Raw genomic sequence first — 20,486 nt, 5'->3', positions numbered from 1 at the left:
ATCAGGAAGGTTGGAGTGTGAAGAGAGCCCCTTTATTTTTACGAGGGATCTGAGGATGTGGTTTTACTGTTACTGTTGCCATTAGCAACGATGATGCAATGTAATTCCATCGATCAACTGGTAACACTTTCTCCTATTTCCCTTTCCCTGTGGCTGCCGGGACAGACAATACTGTTCCCTGCACACAGGTGAGAAAACTGTACCGTTCAGAGTTGGCTGCCTCACTGCATCTGGGTTACACCCCCATGGCGGCTGGATAGTATTTGCTCTATCTCTTTTCCCTTCGCCATGTAAAAAGTTGAAAATTTGGGGGCGCCTGGGTGGCTCAGTTGGTTAAGCGTCTGATTCTTGATTTCAGCTCAGGTCATGATCTCAGGGTCATGAGATCAAGCCCTGCATCAGGCTCCATGATGGGTGTGGAGTCTGCTTGAGATTCTCTGTCTGCCCCTCTCTCCCCACCCCCCGTACTCGCGCATGCTCTCTCTCTCACACACACAAAAATAAATTAAAAATTTTTTTTTTAAAGTTGAAAATTTATATCCAACCACAGACAAGAAGGTAACATTCTGAGTACCTCCCTCCAGAAACACCGATTCTTAATTTTTTAAAAAATAGTGCATCATAGGGCAGCATCTGTTTTATTTTTCTGCAGTTGCTTTAAAATGCTGGCACTGCTATTATTTATACCCCTGTCATCAGCACCAGATGATTTGGTAAAAAGTCTTACTGGAAAAAGAGCACGGGAAGAAATGAGCAAAATCTAGCATGCTTTCTGGCACCATTGAAGAAGACCACAGATCTCGGTGGAAAGCTTAGTTAAGAGCGGAAAAGACAAACCAATCAATTGCCCAGCAGCCTGTCCTAGCCAACTAGGTAGTCTACCAAAAGCATTAGTGATTATAAATCCATCTTATCAGATCCACGAAGAAATCAGTTCTCTGATTTTGATGGGAAGACCAGCATGGCCAAGGGTGGCAATGTTTCGTATCTGACACATCTGACAAAAAGGAAAAGACATATTCTCACCACACAGTAATCTTTCCTATCATTTCCCCGGTTAACTACACAGGAGTTTTTTCATAATGCTCTTGTAAAGGAGCTTCAAAAACAATTCTCCCGTAAGCGAAGGAATGCCCCAGTTGACCAAAGAATTTTGAGAAACCGCTTCCAGGTCCTGCAAGAACACGGAGGATGGATATCAGATAAATACCTGAAATGATGATGACTTTCAGATCTTTGCTTTCCGCTTCGTGAAGAATGTCACTTTGCAGAGATTTCAGCATGGCTAATGACAGCGCGTTCCTCTTCTTCGGATCACTCAGGACAATGTTCCTGGGAAGAACGTTTTATAATTACTGGGTCGTGCACGAAATCAAAACAAGTGAGGACCCCCACAATTCTTTTCTCACCCCGGGGGCTATTTTTTAAAACACCAGAAAAGAGAGCCATGGGTGCTTAGAGGCACCTGAGAGGGTCTGCCAACTATCTGGAATTATAGTTAAGGCAAAACAAGGAGACTACCTGAAAAGTGGGCTGGGTTTCCTCCCTCGTTCCCTGGGTTTGTTTCTCTTTGTCTCCATGATTGCTGTCAGAAACAGGACTGCCACCTCCACCCAAAGGGCAGGTTACAGCAGTTCCAAAAATCACCACTGCCCATTCCGAGAGGCGCTGAGGCTTAGAAGTCCACAGCGGGAGCCAGAGAAAGCTGCCACACTGTGGCTACCTTCAGCTCCGGTCTCTCTGCTGTTCAAGAGAGTAAGGTTAGGGAAGGAGCCGAGAATGAAAAGACGCCCCCCGAGTCTTCCCCATGCACCCCACCGAGGAGGCAGCGCAGTTGCAGTGGCCGATGTGCATGGGTGACAGCATCTTTCTGTGTTTTTATAGCGGCATCCTGAAATTCTGCCAAATAATTCATGCTGAGGACGGCCAATGTGGGAAGAACAGAAGGACAGGGGCAAAGAGCAAGAGGGCTCTTCTGGACACGTCCTCCAACGAGGAGCTGGCATGCCAAGGTCTCGCTGTTTTAAGGTATCCCACGTGCTAATTAAAAGAACCGGTATTGTCATCTGTCTGCCTGTACACAGAAGGGTCTGATTTGTGCGGTGAAACGGAATGGGCAGGGAGCCAGACTCCAGGCTATTGTTCTATATGTTGCATCTATTTCCCCTTGGCCCCCGGCTACATGTTTTCTGCCTTTCTCTTTCTGTGGCTCTGCTATTCCTCCTGCTATGTGTCAGCCTGGCTCCTCCTTAAATAGCCCTCTGGGCCACTGGCTTCTGGAAAACCACTTCGGTGACTGACTTTATTTCAGTGCTCCACGAATACCCATTTTCTTTGGAACACCGTTCCGGCTTTGCTGCCATCTTCAGATGACTGTGACAGTCATCGTTTTGTTTCTCATCAACACCTTTCCTCCTGAGTGCCAAGAATGACTTGCAGCTGATAGGCCGATAGGCGATGAAACCCGTGTTTTGGGGTGTGGTAAGAGAAGTGCTGACGGAACCTTCCAGTAAGATAATGAGTGTGCTTTTCTGTAGCAAACCTAGGAGCTGCCATCCCGTCAGTGACATATGCTTAAATTAAATTCTAAGGCCTTGGGCAAAATCGTGTAGAAGGACGCCGGCGCCCGGATGGCCTTGCTGCATGTTGGCGTCTGTTCGTATGTGGCCCATTAACCCTTTGGCTGCTGCGTTCCACACCCTGTCAGAGTGCTCTGAATTGCTGAGTTCACTTCTCAACCCAGCACAGCCAGGCTTCTCTTCCTGCCACTCCACTCAGTCTGCCCTCGCCGAGAATCTCCTCATTGCCAGAACCAAATCCAATGGCCATTTGGATCATGCTCTCCTTCTGTCTCCTGTTTTTTGGTGCTTCTCTAGCTTGTCCTCCTCTACTTCTTCAAAGGGCTCCTTGCCTTCTGCTCACCCCTAAATGATCCTCATTTCTTCCCTCTTCAACTGGCCATCAGAGCTGGCTGGTAACACCTCCTAAAAATCTTAGCAGTCTGAATTCTCCTGAATTTCTTCTGAAATCTTGGGTCAAAACGTGTGATGCCTTGCACCTACAGCTTCACCAACACCACCACTGGAAAGGGGGAATCACCAAGAGTGAGGTCACCGCCAGAGCATGTGATAAAAAGTGTAATATTTCTGTCTGCAGGGCAGGAGATGGGCCCTGGGGAGGCCCCGATGAGCTGTCCGGAGCCCATCACATCATTGTAAACCCCCAGAAGGTCCGTGAGATGAGGCACCTGTCATGTTCACACACAGGGGAGACACTCGGCAGACACCTGCCGACTGAATTAATGACCCCAAATAGCATTTTGATTTCTCACATCCAATTCCACTAATTCCTGCAAATTTTCATCTCACCTAGTGTTTTGCCACCTCTTTTAAACCTCAGTGGCGAGCACACTGAGCTATACAGTGGAGTGGAAACAGCTTTGGAGGCAGATGGACCTTTTCCTGCCTCCTGGCTCTCTTTCCTCCCGGCTGTGTGGCCTTGAGGAGGCTGCCACCTCTCTGAACTTGTTTACTCACTGTAGGATGGGGACGACATAACCTAGCTCGCAGACCGCCAGAAGGATTAGGGGTGGTGACTGTACGGTGCCTAGCACGGTACCCCAATTTCCGGCCGCCTTTCACTCCATGACAGTATCATTGCTGAGAGGAACAGCTTTGAAAAGGGATGCTTGAAGGGTGACTGAGTTGTTCAAGCTCACCAACTTGGTGCCTAACATACCACTGCTTTAGTGATGGATTTGGAGGTTCCTGCTTACTGATTCTGAGCACTTCCGTTAGCTTGATGCTTCCCATCGCCTCTCTTTCTGACTCATGTTTAGCTCTGGAGAACTCAACCAGACCTTCTTTGGTCACCTGGCTGCCATGCCAGATGTCAGGGTTCTGACCAGGTGGAACCAGATTTGCAGAAGCAGAACCATCCTTGAAAATGAGCAAGAAGGACCCCTGCCTGGGTGCTGCACTTTCGAGTACCCCGCTCTGGGCACCCTGCTCCAGCTATGCCCTGCCAGGGGAGCCAGGGGCCCACCTGAAGAGTATGACGTGCCCACCTGGAAATCACCACCCTCTTCCAAACCCTGCCATGGTTACCTGCGACTCTGACATTCTCTGGCTTTGCCGGGGGCGGGGGGGCATCCTTAAGCCCATGGGGTGGCCAAGAGCAATTATTTCGAGGAGGGGAGGGGAGAGAGAGTATGGAGGCATGCTGGTTGGGCTGTCTGCAGACCTGTGTGCCAAGCTCCTGGCAGAGCAGCAGGAAGGACAGGTAGAAAGGTGACGGGGTGAGCATAGGGTGGGAAGAAAAGAAAAAAGTTGCAGGCCAGCAGCAGGGCCTTCACTGCTTTTGGGGAACTCCTAGGAGCCTCAGGATTATAAATTCATACATGGTCTTCCAGGTCTTATGAAGATACACTTGTTAGGGTAAGAGAAGAAAACATATTTAGCTGTTAGTTTGATTTGTAACTTTTAAATACTTAGCACGCTGGGTAGGCCTCTCTTTGTACCTTTGCCCTGGCCCGGCAAACAACAGGGTGAGGCCTGCGTGGGGCTAGGAGTCCTTCAACCTTTACTACTCCAATTCCAGTTTGTGCACCGGTTTGTTTTGTTTTGTTTTGTTTTTTAAGGGTTTTAGGCTTGTTGAGCCAAAGGGCAGAGCTCAGTACAGTGTGCCCTTCGTCCTACATATTGACCTGCTCCCCCCCCCTCGGTACTTCTGGGGTAAGGCCAAGGAGCAGCTCGGCTAAGCCTAACCGGGCCTTGGAACCAGGTCAAGGTTGTGAGAAGCACAGAACCCTCTTTCTCAAAGGCCACATCAGCGGTGGGGCCACCTGCCAAGCTCTCCGCACCCGCCTGAGCCTAAAGTCCGATGAAGACTCGGCTCGGTTGCCCTGGGGGTTTAGGGGCAGTGCGGGGGCCTTCTGAGGCTGTCCCATTTGAAATTCTCCTGTGTGTCCTGCAGGATCCGAAATGTTACAGTGCCCAGGCAAGGGACTTCAGGAAACACCGTGTCCGCGGGTTCCCTTCGCGGCCTCCGGCCGGATTCGCACAAATTGGGGTTCCCAGCGGATGGAGCTGACCCCTGGCCGAGTCCTCGTCGGCCTCCGCGTGGGGTGACTGTCCATCTCTCTGCCCGGGTCCCTGCCGCCCACCCCGACCTGGGAGCTGCCCCGCTAGGCCCGCGGGCCGCCGGTCCGGGAGGGCCAGGGCGCTCTCACGGCCCCGCCGCTGACCTGATGCCGTCCCGCTGCCGCGCGCTGGTGAGTCGCGGCCCGAGCTCCGGCCGCCCGGCCCCGGCCGGACCCCTGCTGCAGAAGCCGGCGGAGAGCGGAGCCCAGGGGCTTCGCTGGAGCCAGCCGGGCCCCTTTGTCCCGAAGGCCCGCAAGCCGGTGGCGGCCATGGCAGCCAGAAATTCACCCCACAGGGCCGGACGCCCCGAGGGCCGCTGCTGCGAGCTGGGCCGCAGCGCCTCAACAGCTCCGGGTCGCGGGCAAAACCGGAGAACCCGGGGCCAGAACTCCCAAGCCAGGGTCTAGGTCTGTCTCTTCTGGCAGGCCGGACCCGCCCCTCCGCGCCATGGCCCCGCCCCCGCCCCGCCCCCGCCGGGCCACGCCCCTCCGCGCCCCGGCCCCGGCTCCCCGCGCCGCGCCACCACCTGCGCCACGCCCACCCGCCCCGTCCGGGCCGCGCCCGCCCCGTCCCCACCGCCCCCGCCTCGCCCCCGCCCCTCCGCCCCCGCCCCCTCCGCCTCGCCCCCGCCTCGCCCCCGCCCCTCCACTCCCGCCCCCTCCGCCCCGCCTCGGCCCCGTGGGGCTGAGGGGTGGAGTCTGGGGTGTGATGCGCAGACACTAAACCGGCCGGCAGGATTGTTTGCCTTAGTAAGGCCAGATAGAGTTCAGGGGAGGCAAGGAAAGGGTTGGCTTGTTCCTTTCTGCACCAACACCGAGAATGTGGTGGTTTGCCTAGATTAGGAAAATGAGTGTCAACAGGTAGCGACTGGTATGAGCTATGGTCGCCACCCTGTTACTTCACCCCAGCCACTGCAAACCCGCTCAGGCCTTGCAAGGTGATCACAGGTCACAACGTGAGGTGTATTCCACACAGGCGTTGCCTTTTGAAGGACCTTGTGTCCTCTCCTCGAAAACCCTACATTTATCTCTTGGGTTTTTCAAATGCACCCGGGAGGGAAAGGGAGATCCTTCTCAGGATCTAAATGGCTGGCACTGGAGGAGACAGAGAATTTCCTGTCGCTGAAATCTTAAGTATAATGAGAATATCCTCATTGTCATGTGTTAGCTCAATTCTCAAAGTCTGCGGGTTTTAAAAAATTTCCTTAAATATTTTATTTTTATTGACTACATGCTCATTTTCAGTAGTAGATACCCTCTGCAGGAGTTGCTCTGGTCTCAGGACACAAACTTATATCTTCCACTGTTGTCCTGTTCCAAGTATTTTAGTCAACATCATCTTTTCGAAATATGTCTGATTGGGATGCCTGGGGGGCTCAGTTGGGGAAGCGTCTGTCTTCAGCTTGGGTCATAATTCCAGGGTCCTGGGATGGAGTCCCACATCCGACTCCCTGCTCAGTGGGGAGACTGCTTCTCTCTCTCCCTCTGCCCCTGCTTGTGCTCTTTCTCTCTCTGACAAATAAAATCTTTATAAAAACAAAACAAAACAAACCCTGGAATATGTCTGATCATGCCACTTCTCTGCATCCTGCTGCAACATCTGGCCCCTGCTCCTTCAGCCTGTCTTATGCTATTGTCCATGCTCCAGGCACACAACAGATCAAAGTCTGGAAATTTGCAGAACACATGGAAGGAATGGTCTCAGCCCTCAAGGATCTTACAGTCTCTAGGGGAGACACCATGCCAAGGACCCTCCACGCCCTTCACACTGAGAAGCTTTACAAGGATCACAATTACACAAAGGAACATTCAAATGGGGTCATTGGGGTTGCACGGTGGCTTCAAATAGTCACACACTTGGGTTTAATTCTCAGCCTCATCATTGGACAGAACACTTATGTACAGAACAGTATTCTGAAATATCAACTGAGACCTCCTCCACCACCACCACCACCACTCCATTTCCTTGGTCCTTGCTCCATGAAGGCAGCTGGGGTATTCCTCATTCATTGTCTCAAAGGAAGAGGGGGTCTGGCAGAACTCAGAGACAAACACGGGGCAAATTTTGGCTTGCGAATTGTGAGCACTTGGGGGTTGGAAAGAACACCAAACAGGCATGATAGATTTGGGAAGGTGGCACGGGTGAGTAAGAATGAAGCCTCCAGCCTGAGGCCAGATTTAAGTCCCCTGGGTTTAGGGGCAAGGTTAAGGCAAGTGGGGCTTGTGGGAAAAGCCAGAAGAGGCAACTGTTACAGGATTTGGGGAAAGCGTTGTGCCAAAGCCTCCTGGAGAACAAGTGGGAACGGTGAGAAGCCCCAGCTAGGGCAGAGGCATGCTTGCTCTTTTTCCTTGGTAGAGCCCCACGGGAGTCATGAGACTCCAGGTGGCATGGAATGTCTGAGCACCTCACACAGAATTTCCCATGGCCCAGTGTGATGCCGTGACAACATGGGGGTTCCTGTTTCTGAGGGGCTCAGAAACAGCTGACAAAGGTCTGGATCCCAGGAGGCCCTGAGTGGGGAATGGAGGATGGTTCAGGAAGCGTGGATCGCCAAGTTGAAGACAAGGTGGGAATGAGGACATCTCAGATGGACGCCATCACCTGTACTCTTCAGGTAGGCTCAACTATGCCCAGGTTAACAAAAATAACAAAAACAAGTCTCAGTGGCTCAAACAACAAGACTCATTTCTCACTTACACTACAGGTTGATTGGAGATAGGGGAAAGCTCTGTGCTGGGTCGGCACTGTCCTCGGCCCCAGGACCTGCTGGAGCAGCATTTATCTGGAAAGTTGCTAGTCTCTGTGGCAGAGGGGGAAAAAAGGATAGGGAAAGTGTGAACTGGTATTTAAAGCTTCCTTCTGGAAATGACACTTGCTCTTATGTTCCATTTGCCAAAGCACATCACACGGCCACGCTTAGCTTCTAGGGAAGTACAATCCTCCCATGAGTTTGGAAGCATGGAACCAGAAGCTTTTCCAGCAATGACTGCCTAATAAATACCATGATCTCCCAAGCACAGAGCCTTGGTTCAGTGTGATAAACTAACTTACGCTTATTATTCAGGGATTGGTGATAGAATTCTGAACTGGAGCTTAGGCAGAATGGGGATTTGAAGTAGAAATTAAGCTGACATACAAAATGAAGTTAGAATTCTAGAACACTGAGTTTGTGCACTGGGATTTGTATCTATCCCCTTAGTCATGCTAAGTCCTGCAGAGCAGGCAGAACATGCTACCTGAGGCGGCAGGTCATGCAGGATCAAAAAGCAAGATCAGAATGATCACCACCATGAGCCAAAGCCCACCCCCGGAAGACATCTCCCACCTTCTTACCAAGATTAGTTTTGCTGGCAGGATGGGAGGTTTGGTTGGGAGATGAGGAGACTGTTGTATCCCAACACAGGGGTTGGAGTAGAGGAGAGATCTGGAGTTTAAGGTTTTTGAGAAAAAGAAGGAACTAGGAGAGCCCTCAGAACCTGCAAGTCACAGATGAAGATGGAGGTTTCCAGAGACAGCATCCAGTCCTTCTGAATTTTGTTTAATAATAATAATAGTGGCTCTTCAAGAGGCCCCCCACGTGGAGCCAGTGCTTGCCCTTGTTGCCCACATCTGCCATCTGAGGGTCACTGGGGAGGCAGCTCTCACGATCCGGGTTCAGAGAGGGTCTAGCCAGTGACGCTTGCACTCAGCACAGTAGTTACAAAGTTGGGGCTGGACGCTGGAGGTCACCTGAAGGACGGGGCTGCGGTGGAGGTTTCTGCGCTCATCTAAAATTCCTACGCCGGCTCTCCCCTCCCTTGCCTGCCTCCTTCCTCCCCTCATTTCTTTCAGAGCCTGTCGCTCTGGTTTGAGGGTGGCGAAGCAACCCGGGACAGTTGGAGATGCACGGCCATCGCCCTGTCCAACCTGTACCATTGCTGAACCGCCCGTCCGGCCTTACGCCGTGCAGGGGTCTTTTCCTTACGGCTGTTTCTCCGGGGCTCCTCTGCCTCTCATTAATTTCGGCAGGAGCTGCCTGTCTTTCTTCTCTCTTGTTCAGTGCCCTTCTAATCTATTTTCCACACGGGCCTTCTCCTTGACACAATTTGATTTCCAGGTTGCTAGCAGGCTTCTCCCCAGCTTTGATTAACGCGCGCCTTCTCGGCGCCCCATGCCCTTGCCCTACAGATGTGTCTTCGCTACCTTTGCACATTTCCTTTAAAGACCCACAGATGCTTGGCAGAAACTTTGCGGAAATAGTGCAGAATAAAAGACAGTCCTCGGGAGCCTGGTGTCTCAGGCTTGATGTGGGAAGGAAGGAGGATCTAGAACTCCTCCGGGTGCAGAGAAAGAAAAGTTAAGGGCAGATTTTCCACTGCTCATGGAGTGGTTTTTGAACTTCTTTTCATCGATTTCAGGCCCTTCTAAGGCAGGCAATGTAATGACACAGTTCAGAGGTACAATGAGAAAGTGGAGCTGAGTTTCAGTGGAGGTCCTTCGGGCACCGGGCTTATTCCCTAGGTCTAACTGCCTTCCCCAGCCCCCGATTCTCCCCATATCTGTCCCTCCCCCAAAAGCCACTGGGGGGGTCCGTCCCCCCAAACCAGAAATATTTCAGACTTCCCTTCTTTCACAGCTTCAGATGCTTTTCAATGCCTTGATTTTATTACTTTATATTTTATTTAAAATCCACCGGTCATTATCCTAATGCCTTTTGCAAACCTGAAACTTCTTTGCGGAAAAAGCCATAACCTCCAGTTGGGTGATAATTAACTTAGAAACTAAATGCGGCAGGGAGGAGTGCATGGATGAAATTAAGTTCCTTTTATCCCCACTTGGCACAAATTCTTGAGTTTGCTCCCAGGCCTTAAACCAAAGGAGCTCAGTAACTCCCGATGAGGGATAGGGAAGGGAGGTGCGGACTGCTGGAGAGGCGTGTGTCTCGTTGCGTCCATGGGGGCTGGAGGTAATGGTTTGAATGAGCTCGCTCAGTGAAAGGATCCTCATGGCACATTGATAGCCCCTTGCTGGAGGACGCGAGGGCATTTGGGAGAGGAGTGGTCAACATCGGATCCATTAAATGATGCTAGAGAAAGGTAGCTACGCGGAGGCTGGAGGCTGCAGAGCGGGGGCAGCTCATCCCCATTCATGGCCCCCTTGCTGAGGAAGGGCCAAGAGGCCCCAGAGCAAAGCCACCCTCCGGAGAGCAAGTCCCAGAGCCACTGCAGGGCGGGGAGCCCAGGGGTTCCTGTCTGTTGAGCCTCCTGCCTTTCACCACACCTCACAAAAATTCTAATCCTGCCACACGGAGAGAATATTATATTTCAGTATTTTGAGAGGAAAGGAAAAGTGGTGGACATCCTGGCATCGGACAGGTGAACCTCCAGCCAAAGGGCACATGGCACTGTGCGGAGTGATCTATTGCTTGAATATTCCAGATAGCCCCAGCAGGGAGTTAAGGTGGTGGAGGGGAGTGGGGAGGAGGGGGCGTTTGCTTGTCTGGAAGAAGAAGAATGATTTCCCACTTGGTTGCTGGAACGCAGGGAGGGGGCAGGTTTCGTTTTTTGTAGTTCCTCCATCACTAGTTCGATAGCTTTGAGCAATTCACCATGGAGCCTGCTTCCTCATCTGTAAAATGGGGAAACAATATTTTCATCCCTTCAAAAAATAGTCGTTGAGCATACTGTGTGCTAGGTATTGATCTAGGCGCCAGGGAGACAGCAGTGAACACATCTAAGTCCTTACTCCCAGAGGGCTTGAATTCTAGTGCAGGGGACAGAACATAAACAGATTTGTGGGTAGCGTGATGAATGCCACGAGGGCAAGGGCAGAGGGAGGGGGTGCTATTTTATTATAAGAGGGTTGGGGGGAGTCAGGCGACGTTTGAGAAGATGATGCTGGGCGGAGACCAGAAGGGAGTGAGGGAGTGAGTCATGCAAGTGTCAGACAGGGGGACACGCATCGAGGCTGGGGGGCACAGGGCTTGTGGGGCAGTAGAGGCAGAAGCAGAGGCGGCAGGGCTGGGTCATACTGGCCTTCGATTTAGGTGGCAGTGAACCCTTGGCTTTTTCATGCTGAGCAAGGTGGGGAGGCACGGGCTCGAAGGAAATGGCGCCAATGCGCACGAGAGGGGATGACCTTGCACAGGGTACCAGTGGTGGGGAAAGTGAGCGGTAGAGTCTGGATATATTTTGAAGGTAGAGTGGACAGGATGTGCTGATGCGTCAGCGTGGGTGTGAGAGAAGGAGAGGGGTAAGGGATGACTCCTGAGTATTTTGCAGTGAGCAACTTATTTAATGCCAAAAGCTGTTGTGAGTATTCTAGAACATGAAAAGTGGTGTAGAGCATTGTTGATGAGCCTGGACTCGGGAGCCACACAGCCTGGGTTCAGATCCTGGCTTCACCAGTGATTGCTATGTGACCTGGAGCATTTTATTAACCTCTCTGGCCCAGTGTCTTTGCCTGCAGAACGGTGCTAACAATGTGACCTACCCTAGCAGGGAGTGAATAAATGTAAAAATCTTGGACCCGTGCTAGGCATATGACAAACTCTATCTAAATGTTTGCTAATTTATTTGTTAAATGATACATATGTAATGTATTTAGCAACATGTGGATGTAATATGAGCTTGGGAAGCTCAGTAAAGGGTTAGCTGCTTTTGTTTTTATATAACAATGTAATACAGTTTCAAAATAGGTGAGAGTTATTTTAGGTAATTTCCACTGGCGGTTCTGTTTCTCTCTTAGTTGGAGCTGCCTTTGCATTGTCTTTCTCTTAACCCCCTGACCCTCCCCACTGTGAGGCCCTTGCAGTCCTTCCACTGCACTCCCCAGCCCCCAAAAGGGTGTTTTCTTTCCCATTCCCCAAGGGAATCTTAGCTTGGTCAGAAGTTAGAGAATCACAGTCCATTAAACCACCTCATTCTTCACCCCTTCTTGGATAGCTCTAGTTGGGTGTCATCCTTGCTTTCATGTTGGGAGGTCCCATTCAAACTCATCCTCTGCCCTCATTCCATCCCACGTCTTTCTTTTATTTCTGCACAGTCTCAAAGCTTTCATGTCTCCTTGAATGCCTTTTTTACCTTGTTTTCCCCCTAGGCTGGGGGTTCCCCACCCTGGGAGTTTGGGCAAGGTTTTTCCAAACTACACGCTGAACCAGCCTCCCCTCACATGTTTCACTTCCATCCCCCATGAAGACAATTACAGTGGCCTCCCGGCCTCCCTGTCTCTAGCCTTTCCCCTCGAAATCCATACTGGGTCAAGGTCAGCCTTCTGTGAGCCTTCTCTCCGCACTGGCTACTGTAGGAGTCTTACCACTGGCGTCCCAGAGCTGCCCATACCCCCTGCTGGTGCGTTCTTCACACTGCACCGGAGTGATGTTCATACCTGCACATGTGATCAAGTTCTCCTCGGCTTTCCAAGGCACCTAAAACCCAGGCTCGGGACACCTGGGTGGCTCAGTCGTTAAGCGTCTGCCTTCAGCTAAGGTCATGGTCCCAGGGTCCTGGGATCGAGCTCCGCATCGGGCTCCCTGCTCGGCGGGAAGCCTGCTTCTCCTTCTCCCGCTCCCCCTGCTTGTGTTCCCTCTCTCGCTGTGTCTCTCTCTGGCAAATAAATAAATAAAATCTTAAAAAACAAAACCAAACCCAGGGTCATTGCCATGACTAATAAGGTCAGCACAGGCTAATGCCCATTTCCCTCCGCTACCTTCTGCCACCCTTCTCCTTTGCTGTGACCCTCCACTCACACCAGCCTTTTCCCAGTCTCCTGAGCTCAGCAGACTCCTTACTTCTTCAGGGCCTTTACGCGAGTATGGAAGGTTCATTTCCTGAATCCTCCCCTGGCTGAAACCCCATGTCCTTCAGATCTCAGTTCTGATGTCATTGTCCCAAAGAGAGCGTCTCTGATACCTGGTCTCAGTTAAGTCCCCAGCTCCTCATTATTCTCTCATGAGGTCCTGTTCTTCTTCTTTCTCTGCCTTATCATGATCTTGAATCAGGTATTTCTTGCGTGAATACTTCTTTATCCCCTCTCTGCTATAAGGTCTGTGAGAGCAGAGCCCATGTGTGCTTTTATTACCTCTGTGTACTGGACGCCTTGTGCCTGGCACAGATAGGCACACTAATATTTGCTGAACGAGACCTTGGGCAAATCAAAGAATAGATAAGCATCTCTCCTTTGTTCAAAAACCTTCTCTGGCTCCCACTCCATCATCCAGAGAAGCCCAAGTTTGCTTGATCTTAATTCATGTCATTATTCTTTACAAATCCACACTCCAGTAGCCTAAAACTCCTGACTGTTCTTTCCACACGTTTCTGCCTTGAGGGCTTTATTTTACCACTACCTACAATATTTCACAGGTGAATTAATGACTGTCCCTAAATCATACCCAGTCTTCAGCGGTATCAAATGTCATATCTGCCATGAAGCCTTTCAGACACCCCCAGCTGGAATGAATTTTTCCTTCTTCTGGGCTTCCATAGCACTTTCTCTGTGGCTGTTAAAGAAATTTGTCACGTTCTGCCTCTCCTTTCTCGAGTTTCTTTCTGCGTGTCTGATTTTCTACTACATCGTGAGTTTCTCAAGGGCAAGGTCCATGTTCTAATCACCTTTGTATCTGCCACCATGATGCTTCAGCTGGAGCAGGTGCTCATTGTAAGCAAAGACCAAAAATTATCATGGAGTATCGATTCAAGGTGATGATGATTTTTCTAAGGTAGTTTTTCTAAGGTAGATTTTTCTGTAGGTAGTTCCCTATAGAAACACGTGGGGGTGCCCTAACCCAGCAAAACTATGTGGGCTGCTCTAGATGGATTAATTTCTAAATTATTTTAAAGATGATGGGGCTTCTTTTGAATTTTGTCTCACTGGTCGTATTGATCAGCTGTAGATGACAGGAAGGAAAGGTAAAGGACAGTTTAGTGGGCAAAGTAAGAGTTAGTAAATCAAATCCAAAGACCACATGTGGTCAGAGAGATAAGGCAAGGTGCACCTGCTTTCTCTGAACGAAGGGTCCTATGATCACAGACTCTGGATATAACATTGGTGTCGTGGTCCTCCAAATGAAGGGTTTGGGGTTGTGCTATGGACTGAATTGTGTCCCCTCAAAATTGATATGTTGAAGCCGTAATCCCCCAGTGTGGTGTTATTTGGAGAGAGGACTTTGGGAGATACTAGGTTTAGATGAGGTCGTGGGGGTGCGGCCCAAGGTGGAATTAGTGTCCTGACAAGAAGAAGAGAGACCAGAACTTGGTCTGTGCTGAGTGCAGTGCAGTGGGAAGGTGGCCATCAGCAAATCAGGGAGAGGGCCCTCCTCTCCAAGAACCCAGTCCTGCTGCCTCCCTGATCTCCAACTTCCAGCTTCCAGATCACATGAAATAAATCTCTGTGGTTGAAGCCACCCAGACTGAGGTGTGTGGTTATGGCAATCCAAGCAGATTACCACAGACCATGTGCAGAAAGGGGCTGCCTTCCATACTCTTCGCCTTTCTCCTGAGAGATTGACATTTAGATAAGAAAATGCTGAAACATTTGTCAGAAACAGACAAGGGGCTTTCAATCCCTTATGAGCCTCTGATTTTTTTTTTTTTAATTTTGTTTTCTTATTGCATATGTGGTCCTTTGAAGCTTCTCTTACATGTAATAAAAAGCACCACTGTTCTCCTCTTTTATAACAGTAGGTCGGTGGCAGATCTCTTTTGTTAGTTTGGACCAGAATTTTACTTCCATTTTTGAATGTAATCTTTTCCTTTTTTTTTTTTTAAGTAGGCTCCGTACCCAGCATGGAGCCCAGTGCGAGGCTCAAACTCACGACCAAGATCAAGATGAGCTCAATAGTTGGACACCTAACCAACTGAGTCACCCAAGCACTCCTCTTTTCCATTCTTAATGTCAGGACATTATGTTGGAAATGGGTGGTGTGAACTTGTCACCTGGGCTAAACTGAATTTCCACCCCCACCCCACTGTTGGTCTAAATGTACAAAGCATTAGTTATGCAGTTGACCCTTGAACACTGTGAATTTGAATTGTGTGGGCCCACTTAAGTGTAGATTTTTTACAGCACAGGATTGTACTGTACATTCTCTTCTTTATGATTTTCTCAATATCATTTTCTTTTCCTTAGCTTGCTTTATTATGAGAATGCAGGATGTAATACAAATAGCATACAAAATATGTTCATCAATCATTCATGCTATTGGTAGTGAAGTTTTTGGGGGAGTCAAAAGTTATATGTGGATTTTTGACTGCATGGTGGGTCAGTGCCCCCAACACTCATATTGTTGGAGGGTCGACTGTAATTAATCCAAGGATGGCAGTACAACCTGGGGCACTTTGTCACGCCTGGGTTTACAGGTGTCAAACCATTGTTTTCCTGATTTCTCATCGCTATCCTCTACCGTAAGACCTTTACGTTTTTGCCTTCACGTGTTTATTTATTTGGATAAACTGAATTTGAATAAGCTGAGTACATTGGCAGAATTCAGAGGTATGTAGTGAACAAAAGTATCAGGTGCGGTTTAAGTGGTTTACAAGCTGAAACAGAAACCCCTCCTTTCCTGTCCTTCATCTCCCCCTCCCCCACCTAGGTGCTTGATGCTATTGTGTGTGTTTTCATCATGTGTGGGGGTGTATGTGTGGAATCGTATGTGTATATAAACTGAAGACAGGGCTGAGTTTCACATCTGGGTCAACATGATGTAACCATGAAAACATGTGTCTTCTCCCTCACCTCCTACTTGGAGATGGCAGGAATCTCGGGGAAGGCTTTGAACTTTCACAATCCACGGAATTCACGAGGCAGAACCAAACCAATTATAACTACATCTTGAGAAGTAGAGAAGTCCCAGTTTATGTCTAAGGTACACATATTTTCTAAATGTGTATATTCTATAACATAAAACATAAACTTGGAATAATACAGTGTGATGTTTCACCACTTACTTCTTTCTTTAATAATTTATACATACCTCCATGACACAGTATTCTCCTACAAATGGCTTAAATAACATCATGCTACTTTATCATACAGCTTTACCATAATTTATTTAACCAATCTATCTTGACCTACATTTAAATTGTTCCTAATTTTTTTAGAGATTTTATTTTTAAGTAATCTCTATACCCAACATGGGGCTCGAACTCATGACCCCGAGATCAAGAGTCGCACAATCTACCATCTGAGCCAGCCAGGGCTCCCTGTTCCTAATTTTTAATATTATTAGTAATACCACAGTGAACAACCTTTTGCATATTCTCTGTGCACATCTCTGCTATTTCTCTAGGTTGAATTCCTAGGAGCATACTTGTTGGATCAAAGGATATGAACTTATTTGAAGGCCTCTGGTATTTGTTGCCAAATTGTCCTCCAGAAACATTGTTCCTCTTCTCTCTGATGTTTTTTTTTTTTAAGATTTATTTATTGGGGCGCCTGGGTAGCTCAGTTGGTTAAGTGTCTGCCTTCTGCTCAGGTCATGATCTCAGGGTCCTGGGACCGACCTCCACATCAGTCTCCCTGCTTAGCGGGGAGCCTGCTTCTCCCTCTCTTCAGCCCCTCCTCCCCCACTCATACGCTCTCTCTCTCAAACAAATAAATAAATAGTAAATAAATAAATAAAATCAAAGCCAACTGTGCCACCCAGGCACGCCCTTCTCAGGTGTTTTTAAAGGAAAGAATGTGACCTTGGGTTAGGCTTAGAAATCACCTATTGATGTAGTTGAATTGGCTCCACAAAGATTAGAATACCCACTGGATGCCTTTACACTGACATGTACATACAGCTTTGTAGAATGAGTAGTTTTCCAGGTATTTCAAGGACTTCCTCTGCATCTGTAACAACTAAGAAAATTGTGGCTTCGTGGGCACACATGATGGGATGGGCAGAGGGTGAACAGGGAAGTCAAGAATCACTACAACTTTGCTGCATTGTTTAACCATTCCAGAGAATTCACAGACTGATTAGCAAAAACTCCAGAGAGAGACCCAAATGTTGTAACTTTGAGGTTAGATTATCACTGATTTAAGAAAAAGTGTTTTGCGGGGTTGGTTGGTTGGTTAAGCGTCCAAGTCTCGATTTTGGCTCAGGTCATGATCGCAGGGTCATGGGACTGGGTGTGGAGCCCCCTTCAGATTCTTTCTCTCCTCCATCTGCCCCTCCCCCTGCTTGCGCTGTCTCTCTCACTCTCAAAAAAGAAAAAAGAGAAAAAAAGAAACAAGAGTTTTGAAAAATGCCTATTTCAGTAACTGGCAGTCTCAGTAATCTGTGCCCCTATGGAAACACAAAAGATATGGTCTTCTTGCCCAAGGGACAAAAGTAGCACAGTGTCCTCTCCCCTCTCCCCAACTCATCGGAAAAGGGTCTCTTCTTTTTTGCATTGTCTTTTATGTATGAAGAAACTGCCTCTGACCTCCTTCAGTCAGGTATGCCCTCTTGATTTTTGTGGTTGGTGCAGGAATGTTGCTCATATCCATCTTTTGCATTCTGTCTCTCTTCCCCCTGCCTCTCTGCTATGACACCAGCCATCACCACTTCCATTACACCATTTTCAGTGGTTTCCACCATGCTCAGCATCACATAAAGGAACATGAACTGGGCCTGGAATCAAGACATTCAGGTTCTAGGAATCTAACCTCTGTAGACTTGTCTACTCATCTGTCAAATGGGCGAGGTAAGTTAATTGAGGTTGTTCGAGAAAAACCAGAACTGGCTGGTAGTTAAAGCAGTAAGAACACAGTTTATTCGGGACTATTGCGATAGGGGAAGAGAGACCTTACTATAGAGCCAGGCTCAATCTGGATACAGTGTGGGCAAGAGGGGGTTTATAGCCAAGGAGCAGGGGGCGGGTCAGTGGGTGAAGAATTACTAGGAAGAAACATCAGGTGTGGTGAACTGATCTAACAGGAATCTTGCTGAAGGCAGGCCCGGGGTGATCAAACATCATGTGGGGCATGCTGGAGGATGAAGGACCTGATCTGATACTGAGGGGAAAAAGGGATGAAGGATGGGGATTCTAGCTAAACCAAATTGGCAGCATTCTTGCTAAAACTGGACCATGCAGAGACAAACATGGGAGCCTGGAAGTTGAAGCCAGGTGGGAAAGTTAGGTTGCAGAGAGAATCGTTGTCAAGATGGTTCCACATTTTGTTATGAGAAGCCCGGGGGTTCTGAGGAGGGACCTTAGGTATACAGATTGCCTGGGGGGCGGTGTTCAGAGGCCCCAATCTCACCTTCAGCCTAAGAGTTCCACTCTTATTTGTCTGATATATTGGTTTCGACCCCAAATTTGTTGGTTTGTTTTAAAGCACCAGAACCCTGTCTTCAACCTTTGAAGACCATTTAAACCAGAAGATGTGTGAAGACACATCTAGACACACCATTTTAGGATTTCGAGTTAGCCTCCAGCAAGCTAAGGGCTTAATTTTCCTCCTGACAGATGTCCCAGGGAACTCTGCATGAGGGAGAGAGGCTTTTTATGAATTACAGAAACTTGCTATGCTCAGTCTGCCTTTGGTGAGAAGCGTTCCTTTCAAGGACAGACCCTTCCTTTAGGTGTATTTCTGCAGCCAAGGCTGAAATTTGGAATTTGAGCGCGTCTCTCCCACTTGATAAGTATTCATCCCCACTCCTGACTTTGCATTTTAGGGCATTCGTCCTCTGTGGGAGGCCCTGATTATTCATCCATTTCCACAACACATGCCGTAGTATGATTAGTGTCTTTCTGCAGAAGAGAAAACTGGGACACACAAAGGATAAGCAACTGACCTCAAATAGCTCGCACTGTGTATCGGAGGGAGTGAATAAGGACCAGAACTTCCTAAAAACAGTTCCCTTCTTGCTAAACGCTACCCTGCTGTGAGGAGACTCATTTCTCTTTTTTGATCTCTTGATGGCACCCGGAGGGCTTCTCTCTTTTTATCTTTTTCTGGGAAACCAGCCAGCACAGATCCGCAGCAGTGCCCAACCAGGCAGCCTCTGGGCTTGGAAAGGTGGAGCCACGGTCAAAAGACACACCTTTTCGGGATGGGAGAGGGTGAGGACGCCTTCCCAGGGAGCCGGTCAGCGAGGGCCGCCCTTATTGACCCCCTCCCCCGAGCCTATAGTCTTTCATTCAAAAGGGACCTCACAGAATAACCCAGAGACAACCAAGCAGTCACCTGAGTCTCAGATAACATTTAAGATTTATTTGTTTATTTTAGGGAGAGAGAGAGCATAAGCGAGCAGGGGGAGGGTCAGATGAGGAGGGAGAGGGAGAGAATCTCAAGCAGACTGTGCACTAAGCGCAGAGCCTGATGCGGGGCTTGATCTCATAACCCTGAGATCATGACCTGAGCTGAAACCAAGAGTCGGAAGCTTAACCGACTGAGCCACCCAGGCGCCTCAGAGAACGCTTAAACTCATGGTCCTAGTTCATGACTTAAAGCCCAGGCTCACTTCATCTACAAGAACTGTGATTTTTTTTGAAAGGGGAAGGATTTTAGAGCTCCAAAAGTCCAACATTGAGTGCTAGGAGGCAAAGCCCAAAGCACAACAAAGATTAGACCACAAGGCAGAGCTCCCCAAGCCCCGCCATTTGGTGGCACTCAGGGAAAGTGGCAATACTGTGTTTGTGGCGCAAACCTGCAATACCACTGCCACCAACCCAGGGTGACTGTCCACCTCAGGCCCCACCCGGCCACCTAAGGGGTGAAGAGATCGATGTCTTCCCCCACTCATTCTGGTTGCTGCCCACCACCAGGCAGCTCCGCCAAATGAACGAGCTGGGAGGGGTCCCAGTGACGCCAGAGCGCCCTTTCCCATGAAAAAGAGACAAAAATAATGTCTAGACTGCGGAGAATAGAGTGGGACGCTGGTGCACATACCCTGAACAGGGCTTTCCCTGGTGGAGTCTGGAGTGGATTGGAAGTGCTTTTTTTTTTTTAAAGATTTTATTTATTTATTTGACAGAGACACAGCGAGAGAGGGAGCACAAGCAGGGGCAGAGGCAGAGGGAGAAGCAGGCTTCCTGCGGAGCAGGGAGCCCGATGCGGGGCTCGATCCCAGGACCCTGGGATCATGACCTGAGCTGAAGGCAGATGCTTAACGACTGAGCCACCCAGGCGCCCCAGGAAGTGCTTTTTTATTATTTATTTATTTATTTATTTTTAAAGATTTTATTTATTTTTTGACAGAGAGAGAGAGACAGCGAGAGAGGGAACACAAGCAGGGGCAGAGGGAGTGGGAGAAGCAGGCTTCCTGCGGAGCAGGGAGCCCGATGCGGGGCTCGATCCCAGGACCCTGGGATCATGACCTGAGCTGAAGGCAGACGCTTAACGACTGAGCCACCCAGGCGCCCCAGGAAGTGCTTTTTTAAAAAATTCAAAATAATA

The 20,486-nt window shown here is 49.1% G+C and overlaps 1 protein-coding gene across 2 annotated transcripts in view; it reads right to left on the bottom strand.

Moving 5' to 3' along the window:
• Positions 1–5,580, bottom strand: part of ECHDC3 (enoyl-CoA hydratase domain containing 3) — a 34,709-nt gene extending 29,129 nt beyond the window's left edge. Inside the window, exons 1-2 of one of the 2 annotated variants that reach the window (XM_078075134.1) lie at positions 5,246–5,580; positions 1,211–1,332 (exon numbers count right to left, since the gene is read on the bottom strand). In XM_078075134.1, coding sequence (XP_077931260.1) covers positions 1,211–1,332; positions 5,246–5,412 — 289 coding nt within the window. In that variant the 5' untranslated portion in view covers positions 5,413–5,580. The other variant, XM_078075135.1, reaches the window with a different exon arrangement.
• Between the last annotated feature and the right edge of the window lie 14,906 nt (positions 5,581–20,486).

The sequence above is a fragment of the Halichoerus grypus genome, chromosome 6, assembly GCF_964656455.1.
Source record: "Halichoerus grypus chromosome 6, mHalGry1.hap1.1, whole genome shotgun sequence".
Classification (NCBI taxonomy): Eukaryota; Metazoa; Chordata; class Mammalia; order Carnivora; family Phocidae; genus Halichoerus; species Halichoerus grypus.
This window is presented reverse-complemented; position numbering and strand designations above follow the sequence as displayed.